Below are 18,274 nucleotides of genomic sequence, written 5' to 3'. Positions count from 1 at the left end.
TAATGATATTGAAAAGCAGAACCTGAAATGTGGTTTTATATAATGTACTTGAGGATCATTGAAAACTGATCTTACCTGAGAGGCTAGAGGTTTTCCAAGTGTATAAATAATGTACGTGTCTCCATGCAATTGTACAACTGAGGTTCAGTACAGTCTGTCAGTAGCAGGGGTGTGTTGGTGTGTCTATACCTAAGGCAAACTTTATAACTTTAGCAGAGTATACATGTTTACCTGACTCACAGGAACAGAAGGCGGGTGGCCAGCCAAGGCCAGCTTGACCGTGGTCTCCCAGATATGAGGGTCATGACCTCCGCGGGCGGTCACCATGAACTGGACTGGATCAGACAGGTTGGCCACCTCCTGCTCCGCGTACACCGAGCCGTCAGGACGCACACTGAAGTTAGGGTCGCTGCTCTCGAAGTCCACAGCCTTGCTGTGCTGACAGTCGTCAAACTTCACTAGAGAGACACAGAGAGACAGACAGAGAGGGAGCGAGAGAGAGAGGGAGGGAGGTAGGGATAAAAGAGAGAGGATGAGGTGACAAATCTGGTGACGTGACTGCTGTGAAATACTGGCATAGCTTTTCCACCTCCCTAAAGACACATCTCTCCTCATCTTGTCTTCTGAGGTGAAGGCAATTTTTAATCTCCATCGAAACCAAAATAGATGTATGAAACAAATCCTTATTTCCTTGCGTTTTTGAGGAGAGACAGGGGTACATGGAAGCTATGTCAAATTAGTGCAGCACACTGAAGCGCTTTGTCTTTCTCAGTCAAGTTTCCCCATTCAAGCAATTACAATGAGCAATAGCTCCTCCCGCCAGCCTCCACTGATTTCGAGAGAGAGAGAAAGAGAGAGAGAGAGAGAGAGAGAGAGAGAGAGAGAGAGAGAGGTGGAGATGGCATGGAGCACTTTGATATAGACACTGCAATGACAGATAACATCAAGTTGCCAGCTCAACCACATCAAATCTGAGGGAAAACTCCAAAGCTATGCAGACTGAACATTCACTATCAATACCTTATCTTTTCATTCAGAGGAATAATCAAAGCTTTTATACTTTATTTTAGATTTGAGAATTTCAGGCAAAACACTCAGACATTAATGTCAAGTATTTTTACTTTTCAACATCTTGTTGCTGCTCACACGGACTTGGCATATGCCACCTCCAGAATTGAGTGCTGAAGCATTCTGTCATCGCCAAGTGTCCCAACAGAGTGAGTCATGTAGGTAGTGGCTTGTCAGAGACGGAGGGTATGAAAACATTCTCTCCTGTGGCCGTGCCACTGATAAATGTCTAGGCATCTCTAGTTAGCAGATGGTGCCATCACGGACACCTGAGGGATGCTTCTAGAGCCCAGGCCTGTTTAGTGGAGCCCAGAGAGGGATAAGAGGCAAGCAGGAAAATAAACCGGGTCTCACAGCAGCATTCGTCATATGGTATGACCAATCTGTAGCACTTTGTCTGAGAATGGAGGTGTGAACGCTGCCGAAGTAACTGATACAACACCAACAGAAAAGACATTCACATATACACACACAATAAATGCAATAACAAGGTCTTAAGACGGGGATTTAAGTGTCTGTAAATCACCAAGGTTAACCAGGCTCTGACTTGTAATTACTGTTGGGCCAAATAACTGGTTGTCTTTATTTACTCCCGTAACATTATTCCTGGTGGAATGGCTTTAATGATCATTATGATGTCTGCACATTGCTGGGGACAATAAGCAGCATTCTAGAAACGCTGGACTCTTGGATGAATCAATTTAGACATTTCATTTTCTGTTGTTTTTCCTTACTCAGTCCTAGTGCTGCGCTGTTGCAGGATTATCTCAAGTTATCATATAGGAAAGATATACACACACACGCGCACGCACGCACACACACACACAGGGTGCACCCAGCTTCCATCCCCTTCTCCCTCTGTTTAAAAAGGCTGTGCGCCGATCTTATCTCTCAGTCACACTCCTGCTGCTGATAACAAGACACATTGATTTCATAAATCACCCTGGGAACAAATCGTCTGTTATGAGCCGGGGAGATGTCATTTTTCTAAATCCACCGTGAAGAATTCTGCACAACAAGCTTTTTATCAAGCCATCTATCCAATTTATCGCCCAGCTTCCTGTCAAAAGATGCACCAAACAACAGACTAATACAACACAAAATATTTTCAACAACTGCAGGCACCCATCACACAAATTAGGCTGCGACTTCGCCCGGAGAGTAATTGTACGTGTAATGGAGGAACGGCAAACATCATTTTGACAATGTGTGCATCAATCTTACAGCAACAGACAAACACAATCCACCTTCTCTACCCTGGAAGGAAGCTCTGCAGAGCACAGCAAGTCTCTTCCATGTGGAGAAATTCCCATCCAACCAAGAAATGATTAACTGTTCACTCCTTCACTATTTTGAGGTTTCAAATGTAAGATCAGTCATGAGCAACGTCTCACAGTTTGCAGTAACACTCAGACAGAAACAACATGGTTCTATGTGAAAAACAACCAGTTTGGTGCCACAGCAAAGAACAGGCTGTATTGTGCCAATGGCTGCAATGTGCTTAAACAGAACAGACTAAATGTTGTCATTTAAGCGCGTTTCTTGTGGCGTGTGACTTGGGAGGCTCACTGTAGGGGTGTGTGCTCTGAGGCTGTGTGTGTGTGTGTGTGTGTGTGTGTGTGTGTTAGCATAAGAAAGGCACAGGGTTCTGAGGGCACGTCTGTACCCGTGGCCCTGTGCCCCTGTGACAGCGGGGTGGTTGGCATGGGAACACACGCATGGCCTTGGCGGTGGCGCTGTGGCGTGTCGTTGTGACAGGCAGGCTTGGTCTCGGAGGGCACTGGGCCAGCTCTCTGCCCACCTGCTGACATACCAGAGAGGAGGAGAAACGCTGTGTTTACTGACACATTCAGTTAGCAGGGACCGCTACAAATACCATCCATTCAACTGTGACGGAAATAATCCAGGTACAGTGTAGGATCTGGAACACAGATCTGGAACACAGTCAGATACAATGGAATAACCACCAATGCGCCTCACGCCATCACGCCATAGTGGAGACAGTGCTGATTTACTAATACATCAAGCTGTGGGGGAAAATAAGAGATAAAAGGATGATGAGAGACAGAAATAAAACAGTGAGAAAAGTGAGCTTGAGAGACAAAGAGTGGGAGAGAGAGAGAGGAGGAGGAGAGAGAGGAATGGAGAGAGATGATGGGGAAAGTGAGGAGGGGGAAAGTGAGGAGGGGGAGAGAAAGAGAGAGACAGAGAGAGAGGAGTGGAGAGAGAGGATGGGGAAAGTGAGGATGGGGGAGAGAAAGAGAGACCGAGAGAGAGAGGATGGTGAAAGTGAGGAGGCGGGAGAGAAAGAGAGAGACAGAGAGCGAGAGGAGTGGAGAGAGAGGATGGGGAAAGTGAGGAGGGGGGAGAGAAAGAGAGAGAGAGAGAGCGAGAGTATTGGAGAGAGAGAGAGGGAGGAGTGGAGAAAGAGAGAGAAAGAGAGAGAGAGACAGGATGGGGAGAGTGAGGAGGGGGGAGAGAGAGATAGATAGAGAGGAGGGTAGAGAGAAAAAGGAGGGGAGAGAGATAGATAGAGAGGAGGGTAGAGAGAAATAGGAGGGGAGAGGGAGAGAGAGCGAGAAAGAAAGAGAGAGGAGGGGGAGAGAGTGGAGGGGAGAGAGTTGGTGCATGAGAGGCAAAAGCATCTGCGGCTGGCCTAGCCAAGGTGTGAATTGAGCTGCTGCCAGGTGTGCTTTAAAACCTTTCAGAGCGTTCACGTTCAGAATGAATGAAGACAGGACTCAAGTGTTTGTTTTCTCAGCAGACGTCCCTGAAGGTCAGTGAACCCCATGCTCTCCAGAGATCGGAGCTGCCTTTATTAAAACCCTGCCGTCCCTCAGGTTTAATCAATGCTGCCTCCGGCCCCACTTCATCACGCACACTGTTAATCTGATTAAAGAGGGAGGATGACTTAGCCAGAAGCTGAGGGGCATGAACTCACTGTGTGGAACCTATACAACAGCATAAAAGCCAACGAGATGAGATATACCATAGTCCATGTCTGCCCATTCTGCAGGGCTCTGTTATCTCAGTATGTAGGGCCTACTGTATGCACCTGGTGCTTTGATGTTGATCTCAGTGAGTTCCCAGCTGGCTGCTGTCAGGGTTGTTCTTCTCTATCAGTATGACATGTACAGTACAGTATGCATCTGAGGACGAAGGGCATCGCCATGGTTGCTGCTCCGCTAAGCCCCGGTAGACATCATGGTGTATGTCCAGGTCTGCACCAGTCACATCACACTTGACAGGCTCCACCTGCACTGGCTACGTTTGGCTCGGGTCGATGGAGCAGGGCCTTTAGGGCTATTGAGCCAAGGTCTGCTCAGATTTGGACGTGTTCGCACGCACATGTGTGTATGTGTAGAGGTTCATTGGGTTTGAGCCAAGTATAACTCCTGGGTACAGTACAGCATTTACATGTATATTTGTGCGTGTGTGTGTGTCTTCACATAGACTAGGATGTTTGGCAGGGTATGGAGGGCTGGTGCTGCGGGAGCCATTCTGCTCTGATGCTCAGGGTGTGTGTGTACCGGCTCTGAACATTCTGTCCGACCGACAGAGCGGCCAGCGTGTCACAACGGTAGGACAGGACAGAGGGCGCAGGCAGCCGTGACCCCCCCAAACCCCTCTGACCTCCGGAGTAGTCTGTCACCACTGACAATGGCAGTCACGCTCGGCGGAGCGATCCGTTCTGTACCACACTGAAACGCTGTTATGCACTACCTGATATACACTACCGTTCATAGGTTTGGGGTCACTTAGAAATGTCCTTGTTTTTCGAAGACAATTACATTTTTTTGTCCATTAAAATAACATCAAATTGATCAGAAGTACAGTGTAGACATTGTTAACGTTGTAGCTGGAAACAGCTGATTTTTAATAGAAAATCTACATAGGCGTACAGAGGCCCATTAACAGCAACCATCACTCTTGTGTTCCAATGGCACGTTGTGTTAGCTAATCCAAGTTCATCATTTAAAAAGGCTAATTGATCATTAGAAAACCCTTTTGCAATTCTGTTAGCACAGCTGAAAACTGTTGTCCTGATTAAAGAAGCAATAAAACTGGCCTTCTTTGGACTATTTGAGTATCTGGAGCATCAGCATTTTTAGGTCTGATTACAGGCTCAAAATGGCCAGAAACAAATATCTTTCTTCTGAAACTCGTCAGTCTATTCTTGTTCTTAGAAATGAAGGCTTTTCAAAACTGGAATATGGAATATCAGACTTACATTATATTAGATATTTGGATGATCCAGAAGAAGATTGGGAGAATGTCATATGGTCAGATGAAACCAAAATGTAACTTTTTGGTAAAAACTCAACTCGTCATGTTTGGAGGACAAAGAATGCTGAGTTGCATCCAAAGAACACCATACCTACTGTGAAGCATGGGGGTGGAAACATCATGCTTTGGGGCTGTTTTTCTGCAAAGGGACCAGGACGACTGATCTGTGTAAAGGAAAGAATGAATGGGGCCATGTATCGGGAGATTTTGAGTGAAAACCTCCTTCCATCAGCAAAGGCATTGAAGATGAAACGTGTCTGGGTCTTTCAGCATGACAATGATCCCAAACACACTGCCCGGGCAACGAAGGAGTGGCTTCGTAAGAAGCATTTCAAGGTCCTGGAGTGGCCTAGCCAGTCTCCAGATCTCAACTCCATAGAAAATCCAACAAAGGGTATATAACAAAGTATTGAAATAAACTTTTGTTATTGACCAAATACTTATTTTCCACCATAATTTGCAAATAAATTCATAAAAAATCCTACAATGTGATTTTCTGGATTTTTTCCCCTCATTTTGTCTGTCATAGTTGAAGTGTACGTATGACGAACATTTACAAGCCTCTCTCATCTTTTGAAGTGGGAGAACTTAGACAATTGGTGGCTGACTAAATACTTTTTTGCCCCACTGTACATAATATTAGATGTACATAATATTAGATGTACATAATATTAGATGTACATAATTTTAGATGTACATAATATTAGATGTACATAATATTAGACGTACATAATATTAGATGTACATAATTTTAGATGTACATAATTTTAGATGTACATAATATTAGACGTACATAATATTAGATGTACATAATATTAGATGTACATAATATTAGACGTAGATAATGTTAGTGGCAGGTGCTAACTCTGCTCAGGCTGCTGTTGTGTGTTTGTTTTCACCTCAACACAACCTTCCCTGTCTTCCCTCTCCCTCATCCACTCTGCTGCATTCTGCTATCACCTCCCTCGCTTTATTCTCCTCTCCTATTCCCTTCTCTTAGCCACATCTCCCTTTCCTATCCCTCGCCTACATAATTAACCCCACATCCCCCTATCCTCTTCTCCTTTCCCCCACAGACTGACTGACTGTCACTGCCGCTCAGACATGCTTTAATGCAAACAGGCTGGCAGGACAAAGGCATCAGCCAGCCACAAACGGCAGCTACGTTAGATTCTCTCTTCACAGTTCACACCCAACCACTAACACACAAATAGGTCCCTTTCCATCTAAATGGACCAGAGGGCATCTTATCCCAGAGATGTAACAGGATCCTTCCTGTGCCTCCCAGTCCTTCAGATGTTAGATGGTAAAGCAGGGTCCCTTTCCATCGCAATGGACTAGAGGGCATCTTATCCCAGAGATGTAACAGGATCCTTCCTGTGCCTCCCAGGCCATCAGATGTTAGATGGTAAAGCAGGGTCCCTTTCCATCGCAATGGACTAGAGGGCATCTTATCCCAGAGATGTAACAGGATCCTTCCTGTGCCTCCCAGTCCTTCAGATGTTAGATGGGAAACCAGGGTCACACAGGAAGCAGGGTGAGACCAGTGTGATGCTGCAACCAGGCGGTAGTCCCAGGTTACAGCCCTAGTTGAGCCAACCATGGCATGTTCTGGTGTCTGCGGGGTATAGAGAAGGCCTGAGAAAAGCCTCGGATCCAGCCTTGTGTTCCTTTGTTTGGGCTGTGTTTATCTCGGTGGTGGAGCGGAGCTAAGTAAACATTTTGCCTGCCACCCTGCCGCTTCCTTCAACCCAACAGGCCAATCAGCGCCTCCCACTAAATTTGCAAATAACAGTGTTTGACTGGCTGAGAAGAGGAGAAGGAGAACAACACAGGGCCTGGTGATAAATCCGACACACTGTGACACATTAACAGTAGTTGGTTTAGTTGAACTGGGAGGGCGGAGTTGCAAGTTAACACCATAAGGCTTGTGTTGGAGCTACAACACTTAGTATGGTCAGACTTGAAGAGGGAAAGTGCATGGCTGGAGACACAACATATCTGTCCTTCTGCAGTGTTTGGCGCTGTGTTTGATGGCAGAGTTGGTGCATCCTGAAGAATGCATCTCATGAAATGACGTTTCTAAATCCTTCGCCTCCCTTCTACAACCCACCAGAGTTGAATCCATCTGAATCTACTTTGATCAGAATGATGTATTGTGCTAAAGGGGGAGGTTAAATCCCTTCCATTTACATGCTGCTGTGTTAAGGCACTGCAGGTACCTTTGCAATGTGACTTTTCTCAAAGTGTTTTGCGTCGCCTTAGGAAATGAAATAAATTCCTCTGCCTCTCGTTCCCTATTGCTTAACTAAAAGCTCACACTTTCCCCCTCTGACAGCTCTGCCCATGACAAGGGAACCAACTGTGACTCAAGAGCATTGGCAAGCTGATATGTGTATGTATGTATGCATGCATGCATGTATGTATGTATGTATGTATGTCTGTCTGCATGTATGCATGTACATTGGGGCAAAAAAGTATTTAGTCAGCCACCAATTGTGCAAGTTCTCCCACTTAAAAAGATGAGAGGCCTGTAATTTTCATCATAGGTACACTTCAACTATGACAGACAAAATGAGAAAAAAAATCCAGAAAATCACATTATAGGATTTTTAATTAATTAATTTGCAAATTATGGTGGAAAATAAGTATTTGGTCACCTACAAACAAGCAAGATATCTGGCTCTCACAGACCTGTAACTTCTTCTTTAAGAGGCTCCTCTGTCCTCCACTCGTTACCTGTATTAATGGCACCTGTTTGAACTTGTTATCAGTATAAAAGACCACAACCTCAAACAGTCACACTCCAAACTCCACTATGGCCAAGACCAAAGAGCTGTCAAAGGACACCAGAAACAAAATTGTAGACCTGCACCAGGCTGGGAAGACTGAATCTGCAATAGGTAAGCAGCTTGGTTTGAAGAAATCAACTGTGGGAGCAATTACTAGGAAATGGAAGACATACAAGACCACTGATAATCTCCCTCGATCTGGGGCTCCACACAAGATCTCACCCGTGGGGTCAAAATGATCACAAGAACGGTGAGCAAAAATCCCAGAACCACATGGGGGGACCTAGTGAATGACCTGCAGAGAGCTGGGACCAAAGTAACAAAGCCTACCATCAGTAACACATTACGCCGCCAGGGACTCAAATCCTGCAGTGCCAGACGTACTGGCTTAAGCAGGGGGACACATGTCCAGGCCCGTCTGAAGTTTGCTAGAGAGCATTTGGATGATCCAGAAGAAGATTGGGAGAATGTCAAATGGTCAGATGAAACCAAAATATACATTTTTGGTAAAAACTCAACTCGTCGTGTTTGGAGGACAAAGAATGCTGAGTTGCATCCAAAGAACACCATACCTACTGTGAAGCATGGGGGTGGAAACATCATGCTTTGGGGCTGTTTTTCTGCAAAGGGACCAGGATGACTGATCCGTGTAAAGGAAAGAATGAATGGGGCCATGTATCGTGAGATTTTGAGTGAAAACCTCCTTCCATCAGCAAGGGCATTGAAGATGAAACGTGGCTGGGTCTTTCAGCATGACAATGTTCCCAAACATACCGCCCGGGCAACGAAGGAGTGGCTTCGTAAGAAGCATTTCAAGGTCCTGGAGTGGCCTAGCCAGTCTCCAGATCTCAACCCCATAGAAAATCTTTGGAGAGAGTTGAAAGTCCGTGTTGCCCAGCAACAGCCCCAAAACATCACTGCTCTAGAGGAGATCTGCATGGAGGAATGGGCCAAAATACCAGCAACAGTGTGTGAAAACCTTGTGAAGACTTACAGAAAACGTTTGACCTCTGTCATTGCCAACAAAGGGTATATAACAAAGTATTGAGATCAACTTTTGTTATTGACCAAATACTTATTTTCCACCATAATTTGCAAATAAATTCATTAAAAATCCTATAATGTGATTTTCTGGATTTTTTTCCCTCATTTTGTCTGTCAAAGTTTAAGTGTACCTATGATGAAAATTACAGCCCTCTCTCATCTTTTTAAGTGGGAGAACTTGCACAATTGGTGGCTGACTAAATACTTTTTTGCCCCACTGTATGTGTATATATGTTTGCGTATATGTATGTATATATGTGTGTATATTTATGTGCGTATGCTTGAGTGCGGTATTGTTATAGGAGATGTACAGTATGTGATATAACCAGGGCTTCCTGTCAACAGCACCTTTAACAGAAATGGAATGTAGAGAGCAGACAGAAAGTTTAAAGCCTCTGACCGAGATCATATCCCATATTGCTCACAATCATCTTGGAGTTTCCAATCGAACATGTTATTCATATTGGCAAGATTCCAGAGTGCTCTATGTTTTATGAAGGCACCAAAATGATTGTGTCACCATACTGAGTGTCAGGAGTGACACAGTGCCTGAGTGGACACAGACGGTATCATTAATCAAAGTGTGTTTTCAGCAGAGTCCGTTCAGTCTGTGCTGCCGGCCTATCAGGAGCGTCTTCACCGGGCCCGCGGGCAGAGTGGTAAAGGTCCACAGATCTCGTCTCCTCTCTTATCTCTGCATTAGAGCTTCTCATGGGTACGGCTGGACGAAACCCGGGGAACGAGGTAAAGAATGAGTATGGGAGGAAGGCAGAACGGATGCAATTAAAAGACTGGGTCACAGATCACAGTGCGAAGCGTCAATGTGATTTATACACCTCCATTCAGCCCAGGGAGCTTTCTGAGTGTGTGATTGTGTGTGTGTGTGTGTGTGTTTGTGTGTGTGTATGTGTTGTCTCTTATGAGCCATCCACAGCTAGGGGGCGTCAGTGTGTGTCTCCTGGGCCCAAACACACACTATCCATCAGGTGCATTAGTGACACCTTCAAGGTTATGCTAAGAACTACTGATGCCCCACACCCAGCCCGACAGTTCAAAAGAATGATCTACCTCTGCCTGGACCAACTTCAAGCACTGCAAAATCCAACTTGAACCTGACCCCAACCTGCTGAAAATACACACACCGTTTATCAATCCCATTCTGTGGTATTTATGGTCCAATTAAGATAGAACCAGAAGAGAATCTTAAGAGAATCCCCCCCCCCCCCCCCAAAGTCCCTAACGAACATGATGACAATATTAACCTGCACCCACCGGATCCTACATCCAATAATTATCTAAATTCGTGAGGCTCGTATAGCTCTCCGGTCAGACTGAGCATCACAACTGAGAATTAACACAAGATATAACTGAACGCTGTTTTACAAACTCCACCCTAATCTCAGTCTGTGTCAAGTGAATTTGGCATCGTATTTGCATTAGGGAAGTAACCAACGGAAAGAGCTGCCCTAATTGGACTGAGAGTCCCTTTAAAATGCTATCTTAAGACATGCATTCCCCTCTGACACGGTGCATACTGGACAAACAGAACTGCTCTTTTATTCCTTTCATCTGACTCCCACTCAACAGAACCTGCCTCCAAGGCGTCCCCTTCAATTCAGCGGCACACAGAAGTGCTTTATCAGAGCAATATCTTCCTTAAGAAGACACAGCACATAAGGCTACATCACACTGTCTGTTATCTCAAAGTACAATATAATAATATCACATAGCCATCAGCTACATGCTATGACCACAGCATGGGGCAATTTACAGAGAGCCACATATACACAAGGAACAGCCTGGGGGGGGAACAGAGAGAGGAACTGAGATACGTTTACAGATAGTCAACTTTTTATCTGTTTATCTGTAGTGCAAACAGCCACCAACGTGATGCCACCTTTCTAAATGTAAGATGCAGATACAGCGTACAGCATTTAACTTTCCTTATTGGTTATAAAGATGTTGGCCAATGTGCATGAAGGAAGACATCAGGAAGACATCAGCACAGACTGGCAAGTGTATAGTGTTATTGTCTAGTCCTCCTCCAATGGGTATTTTTTTTGTTGCCAATCCTGATTACCCTGGAGGCAGGCTTATTAAATACTAGAAGCCTAAAAATGCTCTCTTCTCCCTCCCTCAGGGGAACTGGAACTGTCTTTAGAAGGAAATCAGCATCGCTGTGTGTCCCTTTCATTTTCTCTCTATCCCTCCCTCTCTCCTGCTCTGCATCCCTCTCTTACTACCGTAGTGCTTAACCCTCTCTAACCCCTCCTCTCCCCGAAACCCAACAGCCTTTCCTCAGTCTCTGATTATTACCAGGACGTGTTCCCAGACATCCCTGGTGATTGTTTAGCTGCCGTGTTCAGCATCTTGATTTGATTTTGTACAATTAGCTTAATTAGCATTACAAATACCCACTGAGACAGAAACAAAAAATGTCTGTATTCATTGAAGAACATATTAAAATGAAAGGCAAATAATGTAGAGAGGAAATGAATAAATAAATAACCGATGAATCATGATGTGTGCAACTACGGCGGTGCATTAATCTAGGAACAACAGCAACATACAGGTGGCGCATACTGAACCGCAATAGAAGATTGCAATGCCATGTTTGGGACTATGTCCTCAGCAACACTAACCCCTGACAATATTGATGTTGGTAGAATATCTGAGCACCTACAGTATGTACTAGGAAGTGGGTTCCTATGTTGAGCTGTAGAATATCTACTGGGTAGTGGGTATCAATGTTACGATGTATCTGATGAATAGTGACTGGCCGTGAGTAATCAGACCAGGCAGACAGCCCTCTCTCTCTCTCTCTCTCTCTCTCTCTGACCAGATCATGTCTCCTTAAACCAGTGATTAGACTTAAGACGGATCTCCTTCATTATCCCTCACTCTCATCCATTATGCTCTAATCCTCCACTCTGGTTCCCCAGGGCAACCCATAGACATGGGCCAACTATTTGTCTGAAACCCCTTGCTCTGGACTGGACGAGGAGAGACAGTCGTTTGTATTCTGCATTCAAGGAGATCAAGGCCACCTGAAGTCACCTACAGCAAATTGACTACTTGTCGTTGACATCTATCTACAACTGTCCCCATTGTCTGTTTCTGTGTCTTAAGGATGTAACTGATGTTATTACATCAAGGGGACTCAATTTGCATTGTGTGACTCTCTCCCAGCGGAAGTGCATCAGGTCAGTGGAGGAAAGTGACACTTGCGCAAATGAATGCCAAAGTAATATTTCCCTGCGATTCACACGTCCCTTTTGTCATTTGGAGTTCCCAACGAGATGCTCACAATACATGTCACCCCATTGATTCAGTGTATCATTATTATCCTCATGATCCTGGTACAGTCTTTAATGGGCACACAAAGAGGTCTCCGCCCCCAGGATGCCTAGTCTACTGACAACCATTACATGTGCTTATGTAGGCACCGCAAATATACAGAGACAATATGGACATAGATTGTTGAAAGCCGGTTGCAGACGTTGGCATTATAAGGATAATTACACTCTAACCAGTGGTATTGAACCGGTAAGCTTTGTCCAAGTAAAAGCAGGAATCGATGCGGACTGATCTTCACCCGATGAAAAGGTTTTTTAACATTCAGAGCCAGCCTTGTAGTGTATACATTAAAGTGGACAAAGACATGCAGTCATGCACGTGCACACACATAACACCGAATGAAATGGACCAGATTATGGACTACATAAATAGAGCTATGTACAATGTCACAGCCAGGGACAAGGTAACAACATACACGTTTGGGATCACATAGAAATGTCCTTGTTTTTGAAAGGAAAGCTAATTCTTTTTGTCCATTTAAATAACATCAAATTGATCAGAAATACAGTTTAGACATTGTTAATGTTGTAAATTACTATTGTAGCTGGAAATGGCAGATTTTTTATGGGATATCAACATAGGCATACAGAGGCCCATTATCAGCAACCATCACTCCTGTGTTCCAACGGCACGTTGTGTTAGCTAATCCAAGTTTATCATTTTAAAAGGCTAATTGATCATTAGAAAACCCTTTTTCAATTATGTTAGCACAGCTGAAAACTGTTGTCCTGATTAAAGAAGCAATAAAACTGGCCTTCTTTAGGCTATTTGAGTATCTAGAGCATCAGCATTTGTGGGTTCAATTACAGGCTCAAAATGGCCAGAAACAAAGTACTTTCTTCTGAAACTCATCAGTCTATTCTTGTTCTGAGAAATGAAGGCTAGTTTGAAGTTTGAAGGAAGTTGCTAAGTAGCGTTAGTGCAATTGCTAACTAGCATTAGCATAATGACTGGGAGTCTATGGGAACAGCTAGCATGATGTTAGCATTGTCTTGCAAAACTACCTCTAACTTCCTTTATACCGGACTGGACGCAGAGACATACAAATGGAATCCACGAGGTTATCTGACTCTGCCAAAATCACAAACTAACCTTTTAATGCGATGGCTAGATGAATCTAAGAACATGCAATAGAGTCATACCATTTTACTCTTAACACTAGCTGACTGTCTAAACTACCCTTAAACAACCCTTAATCTCGGTCTGTATAAGCAGACTGAGATTATTTGATCACGTAAACTGACATTTTAAGAAAAAAAATGGTCATACAAAGTACTTGACTCGCAGCAAAAAAATCTGAATATATTTTTACATCAATTTACTTTGAAGTCAATGAGGACCGTTCCAGAAAATCCAGACTAATACATTTGCAGCGTGCTTTCTACATATCTTCTTCAGAGTGTTTGATCTCTCCCTCTGACAAACACTGAGAAAATGTTGAGATCACAGAGATAATGAAAGGAGAGGATTTCGACAAGGCCCTCTTCTAAGTTCACTTTGGTGTCTCAAGTGACAGTTACCAATGGAATGCAATGTTACACTGCTCTTTTAGCTGCTCACATATCACATCTCAGACCAGCTTTAAAAGCATAGGACCCAGGTACTGAATGTAATGCGGTACAGAAAGCACAGTCTTTAATATATTCATATGTATGTCTTTATTATGCATGTCATGGCTATGGAGGCAAACCAATTTCCCTGTGACATTAATAGAGTATGATCTCCTACAATCATTCCTTACCCTCCAAACCCGTTTCCCCTTCTCTCCCATGAGAGCCAACCCACCTCCCAGTCTATTATCATAATGATCTGATACACTCCTGTGTGCTGGTGTGTGTTTTCCCCCTCAGTGTTCTGGTCTGCAGTGTGGCTTATTTTCTTCTTCAAAATGCACAGGCACAATCGGAGGGGCTTGGCTCCTCTGGTCAGCTATCTCCTGCCTGGGAATAGGAGACCTGTCTCCCTGGGCCATGGCGCCAAAACCAATATTCTTATCACCACTGGACTCCTACCGCAGTATGGAAAACCCTTCAAAAAGGTCAAACGTGTGCATGTTTACCCCGTCTCTCTCTCTCTCCCTCTCTGTATTTGTTATTAACTGATAAGAAATCACTTTTATAGACCTTCTGATAAAAAAAAGAAGATATTAGCTACTAATGATTGGTGAAGTCAAAAGGGATCAGGTCAAAGTTCGGGAAGGTCATGCTTGTTATGCTATCATACGACCAATACTGAGCAATTGCTTGGTGTCTTTGTATCTGATGCTACATAGTCATGAACTTAGAATGCTCATTACTGTAGTTTCATGGCTTTAATATCAACATGCACGTTGAACCGTTACCAAAACCACTGCCGTCATCTGCAAGAACAAATACAACCGTACAGCATTGAGCATCGCAATAGGCAATAAGTCTGCCTCAGCTCCATCTGCAGTATGTCTCATGTAGAATGGCTATGCATAAATCTTTCTCCTGCATCGGGCCGAGATTTGACAGAGAGGTAGATGAGGACATAGAGTACGTTATGAGGGATGGTGGCAGCAGTTCCCGCAGGCCACGCTGCCGTGGTACTGCATCGATCCAGCCACCCGAGTGCACAGCCTTTTGGCTTTGTCAGCACTGTTCAGCACACCTCAAACTCTGAACGCTTCAAAAGCTCAAAGGAGAGAACATTTAGGAAAGAAATGCAGTCAGGGTGTGGATTCACACAACTTCTATCTCGCAAAGTCTCTAATTTTGCTTTACTGTAAAAGTAGCCTTGTTTAGAGGGTTCAAAATAAAGGCAGTATTCAGAACTCCTATCCAGAATCTCTCCTTTCCCTCCAGACATCCCATCTGAATCTGCTAATCAACTGAGCTCACCAAATGAGCTTCCAGGGGAAACAATCCCTTCTAATCCAAAGATATGTTGATTCAGGTGGCATCATAGTGGAAGGCTCCTGTGAAGGCATTCGTGCCAAACACTGGTCTCACAGGGGCTCTACATATCTATAATAGAGATTCACAACTAGTAGTTTTCATACACCCCTGCTAGTCACTCATTGGCTTTATTGATAAAGTCCCACCCACCTGCTTAAAATCAGATCCAATCAGATGGCAGGATCAGGGTAGCCTATACTCGTAATACGCTTCACAAAGAGACTGGAAGGCCGTGGCCTATTTGCTTGGAACCAGAATCTAATTCAGAAATGGAGCAATAGACCCTTGTAAAAATGTATGTGTGTGAGAACGTAAACAGTAGCATTTTCCTTCTCAACTCTGTAAAACTTCACTTTCACTCCCCACTGTGTAAGAAAAAAGCCTTTGTTCCTGCCATAACTATTTGTGTGTTCAGCAATAACCGGGTACAGAAAATCCATTAGGCACGATTGCTGTGCTGGCATGGTAACTGTTAAGGAGGCTAAGCAAATTCCCGCTTATATGAGACTGAAATTTGCAAGGTTGTCAAATGTGAAAAGACATAATACCACCCTCATAAGTTAGGGCTCAATACAACAAGCCTGGCCTTTCTCAGGTTACACACACTTCCCTCCTCAGTCCTCTCACTTTCCCAGAGGAGAATCTGCTAAGGGTCTTAGATATCTGCTATCATATTCAATCTGTTTCTCATCCAAATCTCATTTGATCAAAATCGTGTTGGTAAATCTCTTTTCAGACCCTCACAAGGTAAATAAATAAACCGTTTTAAACCACAAAAGAACTGCGGTGAAAGGACGGGACCACTCTTTCTAAACCAGTCAATATAAAGATGATAAAACTGGGACCAGAGCACACTATAGCATCACACAGTAGAATGACAAGGCATTTTTCTCTGGTGGGCTCAGGAGAATAATAAACATTCGGGATGAGTATTTCCGATGAAAAAGATTGGTAGGAAATGTCAAGTCGACTGTCATTAAAGACACACTGACATTTTTATTCCGTCTTTTAAAGCAGCGATTCCATCTCTCCTAACAGAGGCCCTAATCGCTCTCCCTCCTCAAAAGAAGACATATTAACTCCATTACTCTTTGACTTTACTGAATAAAGGAAACAATACATTTCTCATTTAACTCTAATCCTGTGCCAGGGCTCTGGGGGAGGAATAATGCTGGCGGAAGGAGAGATGGAGAGATGGAAAGGCTCTGAATATGAATTCTGGAGGCAGCCTCCATGTTTGCTCATCTTTTTAAAACATTTTTTTTTTAAGTGCAGCAGTGGAGCGAGAGAGAGGAAGGAGGGAGGGAGATGGAGAGGAAAAGCAAAAGAGAGAGACACCGAGAGAGACATTAGAGACATGATGGAGTGACAGACAGAGAGAGCAAGAGAAAAGGAAAGTGGAAGAGAGGAAGAGAGAAATGAGAGAGACAGAATGATGTTTACAGCTACAATATATCAGAGTCAATATGCAGGGCAAAGCTCTAAAATCAGGAGGCTGCAGAGAAGCGGCTTCAAAGCCATTATACAGCACAGAGCATCAGAGCCAGCCTAGTGGATGAAACACACACTGACACATGCAGACCCAGTGTTGTTCACGCATCTATCAAGACATGGAGTGCACAAACGCGAGAGTGAGAAGGAGACAGCTAGTGCATAGCCGTATACTGAGGGCAGGCTTGTGTGTCTGCTGCAGCATTGGAGAACACAGTGAACCCCTGGAGCTCCTCCAGTGAGACCCTAAACAAAGAGCTGTCAGAATGCAGGAGAGAGCTGTCAGAGCCAGGCCCCAATCCTTTAAGCGCTGAGCCTCAGTCCCTTCTACCCCCCTCTCACTGCAAGACTATGACTAACTGTGTCAACTCCTCAAAGTCTCCACACTCTCTCCCCTTGTCTATATCTGGCTGAGGGCATCAGAGACATGAGAGAAAGTTTATGTCCAGTTTTTGCTTTTGTAAACAAGGAGAACGAATCCCTCGTAACTTGTGTGTTCCCCAGGATTTCTCAACATCCCTGACACATGACAGACTTAGTTTGAGCTTTCTTTCTCATTCTTTTACTTTCTGCAGAGTGAACGAGGAAAGGAGGGGAGGGAGGAAAAGAGGAAGACACGAGGAGAACAGTGTGAAAGAGAGATACAGGGATATTGGAATTGACTTGGCGGCCCGAGCACCATTCCTGCGCTTCTTTCTGTGGTGTTACGGACTCATTAAAAATGCAGGTTCCTCTGATGAAAAGAGCAGACGTGGCATTTTGACTGAGGTGGAAAGGAGCCTCGTGTCCATGGCTTCCATGCGTGCTGTAGCTGCAGAAGGTGGTGAGAGTGATGGAGTTCAATACACAGAGAAGCCTGAATTACCAGGAAGTGTCAGCATGGTGAAGGGATGCATTTAAAATGATTTTACTGAGTTACAGTATTAGGAAATCAGTCAATTTAAATAAATGAATTAGGCCCTATAATATGGATTTCACATGATTGGGAATACAGATATGCATCTGTTGGTCACAGATACCTTAAAAGAAATGGGCCTCAGGTACTCGTCATGGTATTTCTGTGCATTCAAATTGTCATCAATAAAATGAAATTGTGTTCGTTTGTCCGTATGCCTGCCCATACCATAACCCCACCCCCATCATGGGGCACTCTGTTCACAACGTTGACATCAGCAAACTGGTCGCCCACCCAAGGCCATAATGCGGTATTGTGCGTAGATTGATGAGAGGAAAAAACGATTTAATCTATTTTAAGTCAAGGGGTCTGAATACTTTTCCGAAGGCACTGTACCTCAGATCATTGAGGACAAAAGTGTT

General features: G+C 44.2%; 1 protein-coding gene across 4 annotated transcripts in view; it reads right to left on the bottom strand.

The window, feature by feature from the left end:
• LOC110527925 (cadherin-4) overlaps positions 1-18,274 on the bottom strand; it is a 241,103-nt gene that overhangs the window by 79,109 nt on the left and 143,720 nt on the right. For all 4 annotated transcript variants that reach the window (XM_036983417.2, XM_036983418.2, XM_021609553.3 and 1 more), the window contains one exon: positions 232-458. In XM_036983417.2, the coding sequence (XP_036839312.1) occupies positions 232-458 (227 nt within the window). The remainder of the gene's footprint in view (positions 1-231; positions 459-18,274) is intronic.

This window comes from Oncorhynchus mykiss, chromosome 7 (assembly GCF_057628025.1).
Source record: "Oncorhynchus mykiss isolate SJ-2025 chromosome 7, ASM5762802v1, whole genome shotgun sequence".
In the NCBI taxonomy this organism is placed as follows: domain Eukaryota; kingdom Metazoa; phylum Chordata; class Actinopteri; order Salmoniformes; family Salmonidae; genus Oncorhynchus; species Oncorhynchus mykiss.
This window is presented reverse-complemented; position numbering and strand designations above follow the sequence as displayed.